General features: G+C 32.2%; 1 protein-coding gene across 1 annotated transcript in view; it reads right to left on the reverse strand.

The window, feature by feature from the left end:
• Positions 1–14,038, reverse strand: part of CACNA2D1 (calcium voltage-gated channel auxiliary subunit alpha2delta 1) — a 486,952-nt gene that overhangs the window by 31,611 nt on the left and 441,303 nt on the right. Inside the window, exons 17-21 of the mRNA XM_029233044.1 lie at positions 13,574–13,648; positions 13,226–13,300; positions 6,129–6,200; positions 4,808–4,879; positions 2,198–2,259 (exon numbers count right to left, since the gene is read on the reverse strand). Coding sequence (XP_029088877.1) covers positions 2,198–2,259; positions 4,808–4,879; positions 6,129–6,200; positions 13,226–13,300; positions 13,574–13,648 — 356 coding nt within the window. The remainder of the gene's footprint in view (positions 1–2,197; positions 2,260–4,807; positions 4,880–6,128; positions 6,201–13,225; positions 13,301–13,573; positions 13,649–14,038) is intronic.

Below are 14,038 nucleotides of genomic sequence, written 5' to 3' on the forward strand. Positions count from 1 at the left end.
GACATCACCTGAGAGAAAAATGGATGGGAAAGAGATGGGTTTGAGGAGTGAAGAGAGGCTATCAAAAGTCATCTAGAAGCATCCTAAATTTACTGGACTATTGAGATCAGCAGGCACTACTGAAGTACACTTAAGGTTAAAGGTCCTGAATTTTGGATGTCACCAGTCAAGGAATATTTTATTTCTCCCATTTGTAGCTGTGTGGGTGCAGTGTGGTGTGGGTAATAATTTAACCAGGATTAACTACTGTTTTCCAAACCTAAGTATGATGTAGGGAGTTGATGGTATGTGTAAGAGAGTGAACGTAGTAAGACCCAAAGAATTTATGTTGAATAAAGAGGGGTACAAGGACGTGAGGAAGGCAAGGACAGTGAAAGGTCGAAGGGGTTGATGGATTTCAGGTCTCAATTGAGTCAAAGGATTGTTGCAGTTGGACTATTAGAAGGAGGGGTTGGAAAGCTAAAATGTATTACTCTGAGAGTTGGATAAAAAAAATCTCAAATTAAGATTATGTAGGACTTGCAGTCTTAATGTTAGAGCTGTAAAACATGACCTTGGAGTAGGTAGCTAAGATAGGGGAATGAGAAGATCATCAGAGGGGAGGAGATTAAAAAAAAAAAAAAAAAAAAAAGAGAGTCCAGGCACCAGAAAAATCATCTACGTCACTGGTATTTAAAGTGTGTCAAGGGACCTGGCCCACTTGCAAACTATCTATTACCAGCTCATGATTAATTAAGCATAGAAACTGAAAGTAAGCATTTAGAAATTTTTATAGCAATTTGACACATGAATTTCATGTCTATGAAACGTAATAAACATTTTTTTTCCACTTGAGTTTTCATCTCTTTTAAAGTTTATTTTAGTAAACAATTTTCGTTTTATTTTATATAAGCGTGGGTATGTCTCAAATATTTTGAGAAACACTGATCCACGTGAATGGAGGAGAGGGTGGCAACCACACAGAAACTGATATCTTACAGGAACCAGAGGGAGATGACTGTTCAAAGGGAAGAATGGTGCGCGGTGTGGTCTGGTGACATGAGATCCAAAGATGGAAGGTGTTAGGGAGAGGAGGAAGAGAGAATAATAAGAAGGACATTTTCGTAACAGCCTCAGTATTATGAGGCTGTAGGAAGCAGGACCACAGGGAAAGCAGTGACCTTAGAGAAAACAAAACAAAAAATGCTCAACAAGGGCTTCCCTGGTGGCGTAGTGGTTGAGAGTCCGCCTGCCGATGCAGGGGACACGGGTTCGTGCCCCAGTCCGGGAAGATCCCATGTGCCACGGAGTGGCTGGGCCCGTGAGCCATGGCCACTGAGCCTGCGTGTCTGGAGCCTGTGCTCCGCAGCAGGAGAGGCCACAGCAGTGAGAGGCCCGCGTACCACAAAAAAAAAAAAAAAAAAAAATGCTCAGCAAGTGCTGAAGAATTTCCAAGAAATTTTAGGGTATTAGTCTGTCCAATTTTCCAAGGTCCAGTCAATTGAAGGGATCAGGATATTACAGAATTTCTACTCATGGAATTAAATTATATCAATTGAGCATTTTATATAAGATTATACTATGATGTAATAAGTTTCATTTTTAAGTTAATTTGCAACCTAAATGTAAGTAATGTAAACTAAATGACAATTTAAATGAGGAGGTCAGTGGAGGTGATGACCACAAAGTAATAAATGTCAACATTTATTATTACTAACATAAATATATAAAACACCAAATATGTGTATATCATACAAGTTTTCATTTCTAAATTTTATATTTCTAGCTTTTTCCCATCTTTCTCATTTTGAAAATCAGAATGTATAACTTTAATGCATTTTAATGTTGGAAAGGATAACATTTCTATTTTAATTATATTGAAAATAGCTTATGAGTATGTAAAGACAACATTCATCCACTGGAAAAATGGCTACTTAAAAATAGGTGAGGGCTTCCCTGGTGGCGCAGTGGTTGAGAGTCCGCCTGCCGATGCAGGGGACACGGGTTCGTGCCCCAGTCCGGGAAGATCCCACATGCCGCGGAGTGGCTGGGCCCGTGAGCGGTCTCTGTGCTCCGCAACGGGAGAGGCCACAACAGTGAGAGGCCCGCGTACCGCAAAAATAAATAAATAAATAAATAAAAAATAAAAATAAAAATAGGTGAAAGGCACTGAACATTCTTTTATACAGCACACATAGAAATAAATAAGGTTAATTACCTGTAATCTGTGCCATTGACAGGGGTCCATGTATACGTCCTGTTTCCTTTGTCTATATACCTCTAAAAAAAAAAAGAGTTGGACATGGTTATCATCACTTTTCATTTGAAGTGAATTTATATGAAGAGCAGAATGCTAGGCTCTATTTATAAATTCAGTCATCATTCAATACCTTCTTCACAAATATCTGATCTATACTATTCTACAATTATTTATTGTGTTATGAGGTGTGTGTGTGTGTAAAGCAACATTTTAGGGAAAAAAATACCCACATAATAAATTTTAAGGACGTTTAAGTGCAAAATCTTAGTAATTTATGCCAAATTATTAACCTCAAAACTTTAAAAACATTTCTTGAAAAATACATTTTAATATTGAAACAGGACTGAAATATCAGATAATGCTCAGATATTTCCATAGTAGGGTATGTTGAAGAGAAATTGATAATATCAGGAAATTAACGCACTGTGTCTAGACCCAAATGTATGGTTAGCACATTACTGTTCTTATTAAGCCATTATTATAGTACTTATCTATTATAAGAGACTAATTACTTAGTATCACTGAAGGTTAGAAAGACAACTATATCCACTAGGGTAAGGAAGTAAGAGCTAAATAACTTCATGGATATTGAATCTTTCTTATGGAGCTACTGAACAGTAGTAAAGAAATCATCATTACTTCTTCCATTAGGTATGGTGATGACACATATGTATCTTTTAGTATTTTTAGTTATCACCAGCTTCATCATCCTCATCAGAACAATAATATTCACTGAATATAACTTGGTGTTAGGCAATATCTAGGCATTTTACACTCATTGTATCATTTAATCAACTCCCTGGAGTAAATGAAATACTGTTCTTTTCCACAATTCACTGATGAAGAAATGAGGACTTTAGTCAGCAGGATGAAGGAGAATGTATGATGTCAAGTTCATTTTATAACAACTACACAGTGTTGCTTCTATACATCAAATATCCCCATGGCTTTACTGAGGTGTGTGGAGGATGGGGGGAGGGAGGGCAGGAAGTGCTCAGGAAATTTTTGGACTCCTAAAATTCATTAAAAAATTAAAAGAAATAATGTTTACATATTTATTAATACTCATAAAAAACATGGCAAACTAGTATTGTTCAGCAAGTTATAAAAAACAGAATATCAAAAACTGTGTTGGATTAGAGAAATAAGCATACAAAACACTACTTTCTTCGATATTATTAATAGGAAAAGTCTATGGGTGGATATTGGTCAAAAAGAAGAATTTAAAGTGAATTGAAGGAAAGAAATATCAAAGTGACTGAATAAAGACAAAATTGATTTGTAAGTTGAAAAAAGAGCGTGCAGGTCCCAGAGTTCTTGCTGGCAGAACAAGACGGAGAAGCTGGCAGAACTGCTGAATGGTTTACATCTTTCCTCTGAAAAGTGAAGTGGTAAACAGCACACGTAAAGTCTAAGTAAACAGAGTTGACATTTCAACAAAGACTGAAACTGGTATATACCTCCCCTTGGGTTCTGATAATAGGGACTCCTGATGATATTAAAATTAGAAAAGGCACGTGTTAATGAAGTACTGTATTTAGATACTAGCTCCATCTTAGGGAAAGCTCTGCTGAGAAATTCAGGAGAAATGTTACACTTAAAAGGGATGAGCTTGTGAGGAAACGGACATAAATTATACATAAAAGCTTAAATTAAATTTCCAGGCTCAAAAGCTTGGGAGTTCTATACATTTTTCAAATCCTCAAACATACGAATGTATATTTATTCCACATGTGACTGATAATGAATAGACACACTTCTCATATAGACGGAGTTTTTCCCCGTCAATATAAAACAATACAAGTGTTACATAGCTGTACCCGTGATTTTATGGCGGTAGCTGTGTTATCTTTGGATTTAATTTCAGGTTTAAATTCAGGGAAATAGTGCTTAAATAGTAAAAGAAGATAAATGAAGCCAGAAACAAGTTAAGAAACAAACGAAAAATATATGGAACTCAACAATTAGAACATCTGCATGCACAAACCATACAAAACATACAGCTATTAAATATTAACTTCAAATTTGTATGACTGAAATGGCCTAAAAGAACATGGCAAACATCATATTGTGTATTCTATTTCTTATACTGGTAAAAAAATAAATGGAGACATAAATATAATTTTCAATAACCAACAAGGACCTACTGTATAGCACAGGGAATTATATTCAATATTATGTAATAAACTTTGGGGAAAAGAATCTGAAAAAGAATATATATATATGTGTGTATATATATGTATGTATAACTGAATCGTTGTGCTGTATACCTTAAACTTACATGATATTGTAAATCAACTATACATCAATTAAAAAAATTAAAAAATATAATTTTCAAGAACATATTGTAAATGATAGAATACATCAAGAAATCTAAAGCAACATTTTATAGAAATTTCAGAGTTAAAAATCTTATTAAAAATATCCCTCCAGCAAAGAGTGCCTTAAACAATTTTTCTTTTCTAGAAATGTCCCTTTTTATGAATAAATATTGCTTTACCACTAATATCAATTATCATTATTAATATACACATTTTAATTTAAGAATAAACCTGACTTAATTCTTACCTCATCTTGAGATTTAACCAGGGTTCTGAATGTTTTTTCTCCGCTTTCTCCATCTATCATTTTATTTCGAATCTAAGGGAAATTGAAACAATTACTTTATAGCAGATACTAAATTGACCTACTGAAGTGTGGAAACATTCTTTTAAAAGTTACCACATCATTATTTTACATTATCTTAAAATGATAAAAACATTCTTAATGAAATATTTTCAACCAGTCATTAATTTTTGAAATGTAATTAATAAAAGTGTTCAATTACTTTATGGGATTGATGGAGGGGAAACTGAGACTTGAGAGGTTAAATACAATTACAGTTACTCAGTGGTATGAGAGTCCAGAAACCAAGCTCTTCAACATTACATGATCCTACTTTATGCTGTCAAAATACTTTACAACAAATATTCATTATTTACCTAAAACATCCCAGCACTATGCCTCAGTCTAAGGTAACTATGATAAATAGATTCTCTTGTTCTACATTGAGGGAGTAAGGTTGTAAAGTGTGTAAAGCAAGTACAAATTAAAACACACTGTGACAAACTGTAAAAGAAATATGGTGGCCTTTGAATAGATAAGAGAAGGAGTTAGCTCATCTGAAAGAATCTTAAAAATCTCTGCTCTGGCGTGCAAGAGCCAGGTTCAAATCCTGGTTCTGCTACTTACTAGCTGAGTAACTGGAGATAAGCTATTTAACCTCCTGTACCTCAAACAGATCATCAGTACAACAGATATAATAACAATAACAATGTACCTACTCAAAGGCTCTTGAGAATCCATGACTGACACATATCATGTACTCAATAAATGTTATTATTAATGATTATCCCTATTATTATGGAAGGCCCTCTTGGAGGAAGTGGCATGCAATTTTGGTTTTGAAATAAAATAGAAACTTTCTGAGTATAGAGTACTAAGACAAACGTGGCAGCTTCTTTCATCATGTTGCTTATTGGGTGGTTGGATGATTCAATTCCCTGCAACTTTTCTTTCAACTCTATGGCAACGTCCCCCTCTCTATGTTTTTTATTGAAATTTACAAGTTACATTTGTATCGAAATACTGGAAATAACTCTACCTGTGGAAGGAGAAAGAAAAACACTAAGGTCACACCCAATTTAAAATATTTATTCCTTTTCATATGATCTTTCGGATGAGAGAGCCCAGGATCTAGAAATTTTTAAAGATAAAAAACATTCATCTTTGTGTGTATAGCACCTAAGACAGAACCAACACAATGAAGCTGCTCAACAGATCCCTGTGGACTGGAAGGACACCAGCATCTGACCTGAGGGTGCTGTTCAAGCTGACTGATTGCACTCACCTCCACTTTAATATCATTCTCTAATTCTGCATCAAGGAAATCCAAAGTTACTGGCTCCTGAGATTTGGGGTTCTACACAGAAAATAGTAATTAAGCATATATGACATTGTAAAATGATGCTGTATATAGAATAACTCAATAGATATTTAAATATGAAATTAATTCCATAAAAGTTACTTACCTAAGGTATCTTAAAAAGTTGACAAAATAATTATATAAAGGTATATTCTTTCATATATATTTAAAAATAATAATAAGTAGGCTAGGGATTTGAGCTTTAAGTATAGCAGACAAATTTTAATTAATAACCAACTGAAGAGTTTTGAGTCCTGTGTTAGATAGGACATTTATAATCACAAATTCTGTGGCAATATGACTTTTGAAGATCCACTTACAGATTTTATCTTTAATTGGGATGTGAAAGGAGCAAAAATACAGCCATGTGGATAACATATTTGGCAATAAAACAAAGGCGATGTGTAAGTAATATACATTATTTGTATTCCATAAAAAATAAAATTATATGAGGGAAAATGTTTTAAAAATGTTTGAATTTGCTAAGGAGAACAAACTCTTCTAAATTTATTTTTCCTTCTTCAAATGCATAAAGATGCAAGTTTGCTTCATGCATTTGAAACTCAGAAATTTTACAATATATTTTAATGAGTCAAATTAAGTCAATTTTGTAAGATAAAATTTATAGTAAAGTCATAAGGATTTTAATAAAGATTAGCTATTGTGATTGAAGTCTAACTTGAATAATAACCCCTAGGTTCACTAAATACTGTTTTCCTGCTTTACACGTCCTACTGCTGCTTCTTGCTGGTGTGTAATAAGAAATCAAATTCACTATGGAACAGGCAGATTATTTATTTACATAAACATATCAAATGAAACTGTTAACCTGGTAAATTTACCTCACATGACAGTTAAAAAATTTCTCAATCATAAAATGAGGATATCAAAATATCTGATAAACAAAAATATACTATCCTCTTATAACACTTACTAAGTAATGTAACACACCATAGAATTTCAAAGTTCACTAGAACATAAAATCATAAGAGGTGTCTATTATTTTACAACTGTAAAAATTTAGAAACTGGATTTTTAATATTTACTAAAATAAATACCATCAATATATGATAACTAATTAGACAGAAGTAATAAATAAATAGAAATTATGCTGTATTAGTGCAAGGTCACTGGAATTTTAAAAATTTCAGCCTCACAGGCTCTTCCAAAATACGTTCAGATCATTATTTTAAACAATGTTTTAGTAGGGCTGACTACCCAAGACAATGCCAATAATTAAAAATGCATTAAAATTAAACATATTTATTTCAAATGCTGAATGACACAGTATACATGGCATGTATTTATTTTATAATAAAGACAAAAATGCCTTCAAAGAGTAGCTCCATTTAAATAATGAAAATATATGATTCCCATTGGTTTTGATGAATGGGGATTCTTAAAGGCAAATTAAAACAAAAATCCCAACTGTGCCTGGCATTTTCATTAAAAAAGTATTCACTGCTTATGAACTTCATATCTAGATTCACAAGGTTCTAGAATATTGAAAGTAAGTATTAGATTGTTCAATAAGTGAAAATACTGATCATTGTTTAGGCAGCATCTTATTGGCTCAGAAGCAAATACTCTTTGGAAAAGTAATATTTTATAAGAAGAAAATAAAAATCAGCATTGAAAATAATTCTAGTCCTCTGTTTAAAAAACAAAACTGAGAAAGTTTCTATCAAAAGGATACTCTAAAGCTGACAAATTATTCTGAATTGCTTAACGTCTCATGAAATAAATTATCTTTACACAAACACCCTCACATCAGTATTAAAATTTTAACTCACCAAAAAACAAAGTCAAAATAAAATGATTAAATATAAACATAAATAAGAATATTATCTTACATGCAATGGATAATGCATAGCATGACCAGACCCAAACAGCATGCATGGAGGAGGCATTATCAGGAAGAATTGGCAATATGAAGATCACGTCCCAATCCAACATACAAAGACACAGACAGGAAAAGGAAATCATAAAAAGAAAAATGTCAGTGCATCACTTGTACTTTTTAAATGGCAATCTGGCCGACCATTTTTTAAAAGACTCATTACAGGTACAGTGATTGAAAAATTCAAAAGCAGAACTCTTCTCATCTCAGAAAGCACCAAGAGAGGCTTGAGAACTGGAATCCAGTCCCTGCACTCCCAGTACTTTTGTTTGATGTTTTAAATATCTAACAATTCTCATTTGTAAAATCTGAATATCAACTGATATAAAGACCATACCATTTGTGGAACTAAAATAAAAGGCACAAGGCGATGTTTTGAAATAATTATTAGTTGGTATTATTAAAAATACTACATAGCTCAAAAAATATTTTCCAAGTTCAGACGTCTTATGTGGTTGCTAGTTTGCCATTTGGAGTTTCCTTGGAAGGAAAACAAAAATAAAACAAACCATTTTTCAGGTTGTTTATTTTTAAATTATATCACAATATTTACATGCAATATTTGAAAGTACGGCAAAACTAAAAATTCACTAAAATGTACATGACTGCAATGAGTATAATCCAAGGTAATCCACAAAAAGAAACATGCAAGAGGAGTAACATAAAACAATTTAATAAATCAAGAAAAGACATAAACAGAATTTTAACCTCTACAGGAATCACAAAAGAAATGGAGACTGATGCAACAACACGAAATTCAGATTGTCATAGAATTCTAGAGCTAGAAGGAAACTGAAGCTTCTATTAATCCATTGGCTCTGTACTTTAGAATTACCTGGGAACTTTAAAACTATTTCAGAAGCCCGGCTCCCATCCCTGGTCAAATTAAATCAGAATTTTCAGGAGATGGAGCTGGGGATCAATATACGTATTCAATTTCCTAGGAATATACTGTGTAGGATAGGAAACAATTATTAGTTTAATCTTCCTGCTTTTCAGATGAAGAAACTGAAGTACTATGGGGTTTAGTGAACTACTCAAGGATATAGTGTTGGCTATAAGTAGAACAAACTGGAACTCAGTTCTACTAATTCATAGCTTAATGATCTCTTAATATCACACTACCTCTCCATTATAACATCACCAACTTTTTAAAAGAAATGATAGGATTACACAGAAAACCTTAAGTCATATTGAACTTTCTCTGAAATTTTGAAATGCTCTTGCTAAATTCTACTAAACTACAGGAAGTATCCGTTTATGCTGATTATTTTTAGTGCACTTATAGAAATAAGCATACATAGAATAATGTTTAAATATGTTGCCATCAGAGAAAAGATTTTGTAGTAAGTTTGCCAGATAATATTTATTTGCAATTTTGGACATTTTTAATTAGGTGAAGGGAACTTCCTCTAACTGCTAATCTGAAAATACACTTAGAAATCCAAAGAAATTTTGGGTTACATTGTGTGGTTTATAGAAATTATATATTAGAATTGTATTTTTATTTACACTAAGAAGTTAATTTTACAAGCAAATTGTTAGGACTACATGGATTTGACACTAACTTCACAATATTTAATAACAAATCTATTTTTTAGAAGCCATTTAATTGCGATTACTCCAATTATTGTTATTACATCGTTTGCTAGCAATCTTTAGTCAGCAAATGCATACCCTCTGCCATTATTAATAACATTTTTGCTCTGGCTTATTGAGAAATGATGCTCATCTCCATCTCATGCTCTGGAAGCTTGCTGTCAGGAAAGGCAGCATTAATCATATGCTTTTAGGAAGAGAAGCTTAATTGCAACTCTGATTTAGCAAATTTGAAGGCACTGCTAACTTCGTTCACAGTTACCTGAACATTTGGTCTCCTTTTTCTTAAATTAATTGTTGGTATACCTACACCAATAGGCTGAAGCAACAGAAAGATGGTAATTCATCATACTACATATCAACATGGGTAAGCGTTCTATCCTGTCATCAATTTTGGTCAGACATTTCCTCGATCAGAAACAGGTATCATCAAGCTCATGATGAGTCAATAAATGAAATGAAAGTTCAAAAATATTTTTACTGAATAAAATATGTAATGCTAGTAAAAATGCTCAAACTTTTTTTCAGCAAAATGACTAACGTTTTCCTTTTATTCCTAGGGAAAAAAAAAGTGAGAATGTAGGAAATGAGAAAGATGGTTTGTCTCAGACAACTTCTTTGCTGATTTTATTTTATTTTTGGCCACACCCCATAGCTTGAGGGATCTTAGTTCTCCGACCAGGGATCGAACCCAGTCCCACCGCAGTGAAAGCAGTGAGTTCTAACCACTGGACTGTCGGAGAATTCCCTATGGTGATTTAAAAAACGGAAAAAACAGGAATTCTTTAGAATGTATATGATTCAAATGTGTTAAAATATAAATACGACAGGATATTAAAAAGTCAGTCTTAAACATTAAAATTTGTGCCTTTGTTAGTGACATCAAATGTTACATCCATGGAACAAATGAAGAATTCAGTCATAACACTGTAGGTTTATTTTAAATATGGACTTCTAAAATGTAAATTATGCACAATTTCCTTATACAATAAATATTTCTTTAGACTGATAAAAATGAGGTTTTAATAAGTATACCTAATCTGGTTATTTCATTGAAACACAACAGAGGAATTCTCAAATGCATTCTGGAATAAAGGAGGATACATAATTCAGCATTTGTCAAAATGTGGTCATGGTGGAGACTTTGAAAAGTCTCTCCGAGAAGATAAGTAATGATTCCTCAGAAAATTAGATATGCAAAAGATTCATAGCTACTTTATTTTCTGATATTCTTGGCTTTAGGACACTTGTTCTGCCTTCTATAAACTTCAAAATTGTATTGAAACAATGTGAATTAAGATTACAGTTTCAAGAAGAAAACAAAAGGCATTCAGCAAAGGATACCTGCGTAAGATTAGACTTTGATCTTGTTAAATAATAATGGATACTATGGAATGTAGCATTATTTTCCTTTATTTCTATTGGTGAATTTTGGATGCAAAAATTGATTAATTTTGTTAGTATACTCTCTAACCATATTGGTCCTCTGTATTTGTCAATTTCTAAAACAACTATCTTATACTATATCATCCTTTATCAGGTTCTTGTATCTGTCTGTATAGCAAGCACTGTCACCCACAAAAAGAAATTATAATATTTAACCTGTTAATGATGAGAATTGATAAGCATATTTAATTCACAAGCATGAATTTCTGAAAAAAATAATACATTGATTGTTCAAACATTTTATTTTTAATGGTTTTCTAAATATTTTTTCTAAAAGTTTTTTCTGTTGCACACTTGCTTATAATAATCTCCTATATTAAAAATATGAAAAGCTAACATAATCCTGAAGAAAAATCACCTGGGCTTTAATAAGAATTTCTAAAGAATTTATATTTTCTTTGTAACTTTACAAATTTTAGTAAATTGATTATTCCAAATATGAGTCAAATATATGTTAACAGCATTCAAATAGTAATAAAATACTTTCTACATAAATACTGATTATTAGTACAAGAATGCAGAAAAGGGGAAAACCCTTTTCAAATAATTACCTCTAAATGATGGTTTTATATATATACATCATACGTGATTATTCTAATTATTCTTTTTTATTATTTTGTCTATGACATATTTTAGTTCTTTCTGGGGAAGGAGTTAAGACTTACAATCATAAAATGTCCAACTACGTAAAAGTTGGGATCCTTCACACCCTTCAGCACATTACATTATTACTGCATTTAAATCACTTTACTTACAGGAATATAATTTAAAATACACTGGATATACAAACATAATACAAAATAATACTGTAAATTTTAAAAACTCTTAAAAAGACTTAAAAATTTTCAATTATGGAAAAATCATAGAATGATTAGCCAATCATGAACAACTCTAAGAGGAACTTAACATGATATGTTTTCAAAGAGCTGTGATAGACTAATAATAATGTGAAAATATGCTTACACCACATTTACAATAAAATAACAACTTTAAAAATAATGCAGGGTGATCAGCAGCTACATACGATTAGCAAATATTTAGATCATGATGGATTTTATATGGAAATAAGTTCCAAAGTGAGAAATAAAATATAGACATTAATTAAAACCACTCAATATGTTTTTACATTCAATATTAATGGTTCTTAATTATTACTTTTTGAAGTTTTTAATGACCCAACTTTGTGTGTGTGTGTGTGTGTGTATGCACATACATACTTGTATGTGTCCTAAAACATCACTAACATTAAATCTCCATGCCTGGGGAGAAGGAAATAATATGCATAAGTCTGTATATATTTCCATCCAGCATGGTTTAAAGTATCCTTAATATTATCTTCAAAGTTAAACAATAACTTGAAGATGCTTATAAATTAAAAATATATAAGGTTTTGCCAATTTTACTTCTGGATAAAGTTTTTTACCTGTGAAGCATTAATGAAAAGTGAAATGAGTTGGATGAGACATTTAGGAAAGTATTTTATATCTTGGGAACATAGGCATAAAGATTAGGATAAAATGGTTCATGTATGGAATTTTATCACTTCCACATAACTCCCTGATGAATAAACCCCTCCCATTTCTGAAGCCCATCCCATTTGACTTTTTCTTTTTGAATTTCATACATATCTTTATAAGCCTGGCAGATGGAAAGGGGAGATAATTACCAGAAAAAAAAGGGCAATGCAAATGGCCTACGCATAGAGGAACATGAATAATGATCTCAAGTTCACACCTATCCAGGCCATCTCCTTCACCACCTACAGCCTAATCAAAATACCAAGTGGGATGTGTGAAGCTCAGGCCCAGGAGGTGATAATGGCTGCCTCTGAGATAGGAATATTGGTTAGCTGGATAGTGGATAGAAACATTTCAGAACTAAACAGGTAAGAGAAAACGAAAACTGTTTTCACACCTTCACATATTATAAACTGTGGTCTTGTCATCTATGACGTTACAGGTATAATGTTCCTTTATACTTAGTGCTGTATAGTGAATTTAAAAGTGACGAACCTTTTAAGAACATTAATCATTAATTTTACAGAACGCTAATCACTGTAAATAAATTATATACATACCTTTGGCTGAAGATTTGGATGTAATAAAACATAACCATTAGGATCAATTGCAAAATAATAGCCATTGGGGCACAGCTGAAAAATAATAAGAAACAACCTTAAAGATTCCTGAGTCGCAATCAGAAATCCACATTCTTTAAAAAAAATTTCTTAAATACATATTTTAAAGCATAAAGAAAGATAACGTGATATCTTTACACTCTTTTAAGAATCCTTTTAAATATTTAATTCCTTTGCTAAGATAACGGCACAAAATTTTTGAGAATTCCTTTTAAGTGCTTTAAAAACAAGCTAAATTAGTACAGAGTTTTAAAACAGAAGTTACCAACAGAGTAAATTGCATCTTACTGTAAAACGTGGTGTCAGTCTTTTAATATCTTCCAAAGACACATCAACTCCCATCACACCAAGAATCAGCTGGTTCTATAATAAGACAGCAAAAGGCAGTGTATTTTCTACCGAAAATTTACATATTTCTACACAATTATTATATACGTTCATCCTTCTGCTTGACAATGGTTGTATTCCATACTAGCTTAATCATATATATATGTAAGGGTGAGGCACTTTTGCTATCAACTTGCAATGATTCTCAGCTTTGATTATATTCCCACAACTGTATCATTATTATTTAGCTTAAAAAGTGAAATCTTGATGATTAAAGCTAAAGTATAAAAGACATATGAAATTTTAAATTTGATACTTCTTGTACTAATACTTAATTGCTGTACAGTCAGCAGCTGTAGGGGTGTGTGTGTGTGTTTGTGAGTGTAATCTAACTTTATGGTATGCTATGTTTAAGAAATCACAAAA

This window comes from Monodon monoceros, unplaced genomic scaffold (genome assembly GCF_005190385.1).
Source record: "Monodon monoceros isolate NGI ecotype Baffin Bay Population unplaced genomic scaffold, NGI_Narwhal_1 Super_Scaffold_2, whole genome shotgun sequence".
NCBI classification, from domain to species: domain Eukaryota; kingdom Metazoa; phylum Chordata; class Mammalia; order Artiodactyla; family Monodontidae; genus Monodon; species Monodon monoceros.